The following is a 2193-nucleotide window of genomic DNA, read 5'->3' on the forward strand; positions in this document are numbered from 1 at the left end:
TAGAAATGTCATGAATACAAACCGCTGTGTTTGGTCCATTCAACCGAGCTCAATTCTAGATGGTTAATGACCATAGCTTCTTATTGTTTTATCCAACCAACTCTTCTAATCTCTTTGTCATCAGTGCCGTCTTAAAAAAAATTATGACCTTAGGTTAAATATAAAATAAATACTCTTTTATAAAAAAAATCTCGATCTTTATTTATTATAAAAAAAAATTAAAAAATTAGTTTTTGTGTGTAAATTAGATTTTGTTAATGGAAAAATTGAGAATGGTGTAAGATAGTTTTTTTTGTTCTTATTGTATTTAAATTAAATTTAGTTAATCATAGATTTTTTGTTATAATTTCACCAACTAACTGATGTTTAACAAATAAAAATAATTTTCTTAATTAGTAAAGTAACACTAATTTTTTTTCTATATTGCCATGAGTTAGAGCCGGCACTGTTTGTCATTCGTCTATCCAACCGTTTGCTTGATTAGTAATCTTCTTTTTGTTGCCAATGAAAATATAAATTAAGGTGGACAAAACAATTGTTTTACAATTGACGTATGAAAAATAAATAAAAAATCTAACATAATTATTTTCGGACAGACAAAGTCACTTTGAGATTAGAAGAAGAAGAAGACAGAACCGTGTAGGCTTTTCTGGTGAAGTAGAATCATTTTATAATGCAGTTTATAAACACCTCCAGTTTTCTCTTCCTTCACCTTCTTACTCTTCCTTCACCTTCTTATTCCTCTCTCTCTCTTTCTCGCTTGTGGCTCGGGGAAAAAGATGTCGCGCAGTTGCTCTCAGTGTGGAAACAACGGCCACAACTCTCGTACGTGTCCGACGGAAACATCCCCTGGCGGCGGAGGAGAGAAAGGAATCATGCTTTTCGGCGTCCGCGTAACGGAAGCTTCGTCGTCTTCTTCTTTCAGAAAAAGCGTCAGTATGAACAACTTATCTCAATTCGATCACGCCGCTCACGACTCAAACCCTGTGGACGACGGTGGCTACGCCTCAGACGACGTCGTTCACGCCTCCGTCAGAAACCGCGAGCGCAAGCGAGGTTCCCTTCATCCAAAACATCTCTCTTTCGATCTCATCTATGTTTCTTGATTCTTGGTTCTTGATTCTTGATTCTTGAATCTTGATTTCAGGGACTCCATGGACGGAGGACGAGCATAGGTTGTTTCTCACGGGGCTGCATAGAGTAGGCAAAGGAGACTGGAGAGGAATCTCTAGAAACTTCGTGAAAACTCGAACGCCGACTCAGGTGGCGAGCCACGCTCAGAAGTATTTCCTCCGCCGTACGAACCAGAATCGCCGCCGTCGTAGATCCAGCCTCTTCGACATCACTCCCAACACTCAAACAGAAGAGGGGACGCCACTGGAGGGGATACCTCCGGTTCCTCCCTCGCCTAAGATGGCTGATCTGAATCTCAGCCACAAAACAGCGGCGGCGGAGAGGTTTGCGTTGTCGCTGAAACTACCGATGCAGACTTCTTCTTCATCTTCCAACGAACAGAAGTCACGTCCCACGGTCTTCGAGACCATGTCGAGTAATGGAGATAGTATAATGGGAGTTGCTTGATGTAAGAACAAAAAGCTTTGTTTGGTTATTATTATTATTAAGAGTTGACTATGATTAATGTGAAATTGGAGGAGATTATATGATTAGGCTAATTATATCTGATTATGATAAGTGTGTACTGTCTTTTGTTTTTTTGCCCTTTTGGGGGAAGGGAGAAAGAAACGACTTGTCCTTTTTGTTGTTGTACGATATATCGAATGGATGTGGTAAAACGCGGGTAGTGTATGTGTTGTTTTGGTCAAATTTAGTTTGTTTGTCACAGACTACTTCAAAGAAACTACCTGTTGATTTCTGACGATGCTTAAGTTAAATGGAATTTAATTGTTGTTTATTAGTGCTGGGTTTGCGGGTCAACCCGCACCGCCCCGCAGCGGATTGAATCATTTTTTTGATTCAAAAAATCAACCCGCATAATCTGCAAACAAAATATTTTCTACCTGCACCAGCCCCACAAAAATCCACCGGTAACCCCCCAAACCCGCAGGTAATATTAATTATATTAAATATAATTATTTTTTAAAAATTATATTAAAATAATATATTTATAATAAAAATTATATAAATATTTACGATATTTATATATTTTTATAAAAAAAACATTTTTAAGAAAAA

At 37.8% G+C, this 2193-nt stretch overlaps 1 protein-coding gene across 1 annotated transcript; it reads left to right on the forward strand.

The window, feature by feature from the left end:
• Positions 1–562: 562 nt before the first annotated feature.
• Positions 563–1912, forward strand: LOC106353949 (transcription factor KUA1). Its single transcript, XM_013793786.3, has 2 exons — positions 563–1056; positions 1148–1912. Exons 1-2 carry the CDS (start codon positions 780–782, stop codon positions 1579–1581), a joined length of 711 nt encoding a protein of 236 aa, XP_013649240.1. The 5' UTR covers positions 563–779; the 3' UTR covers positions 1582–1912.
• The last annotated feature ends 281 nt before the right edge of the window (positions 1913–2193 follow it).

Source organism: Brassica napus, chromosome A7 (genome assembly GCF_020379485.1).
Source record: "Brassica napus cultivar Da-Ae chromosome A7, Da-Ae, whole genome shotgun sequence".
NCBI lineage: Eukaryota > Viridiplantae > Streptophyta > Magnoliopsida > Brassicales > Brassicaceae > Brassica > Brassica napus.

Bases quoted from the DNA above. Each gene is read 5' to 3' on its own strand.
- LOC106353949 (XM_013793786.3), top strand. From the start codon at position 780: ATGTCGCGCAGTTGCTCTCAGTGTGGAAACAACGGCCACAACTCTCGT. The intron at 1,057-1,147 runs GTTCCCTTCATC...TCTTGATTTCAG, and splicing joins AAACCGCGAGCGCAAGCGAG to GGACTCCATGGACGGAGGAC.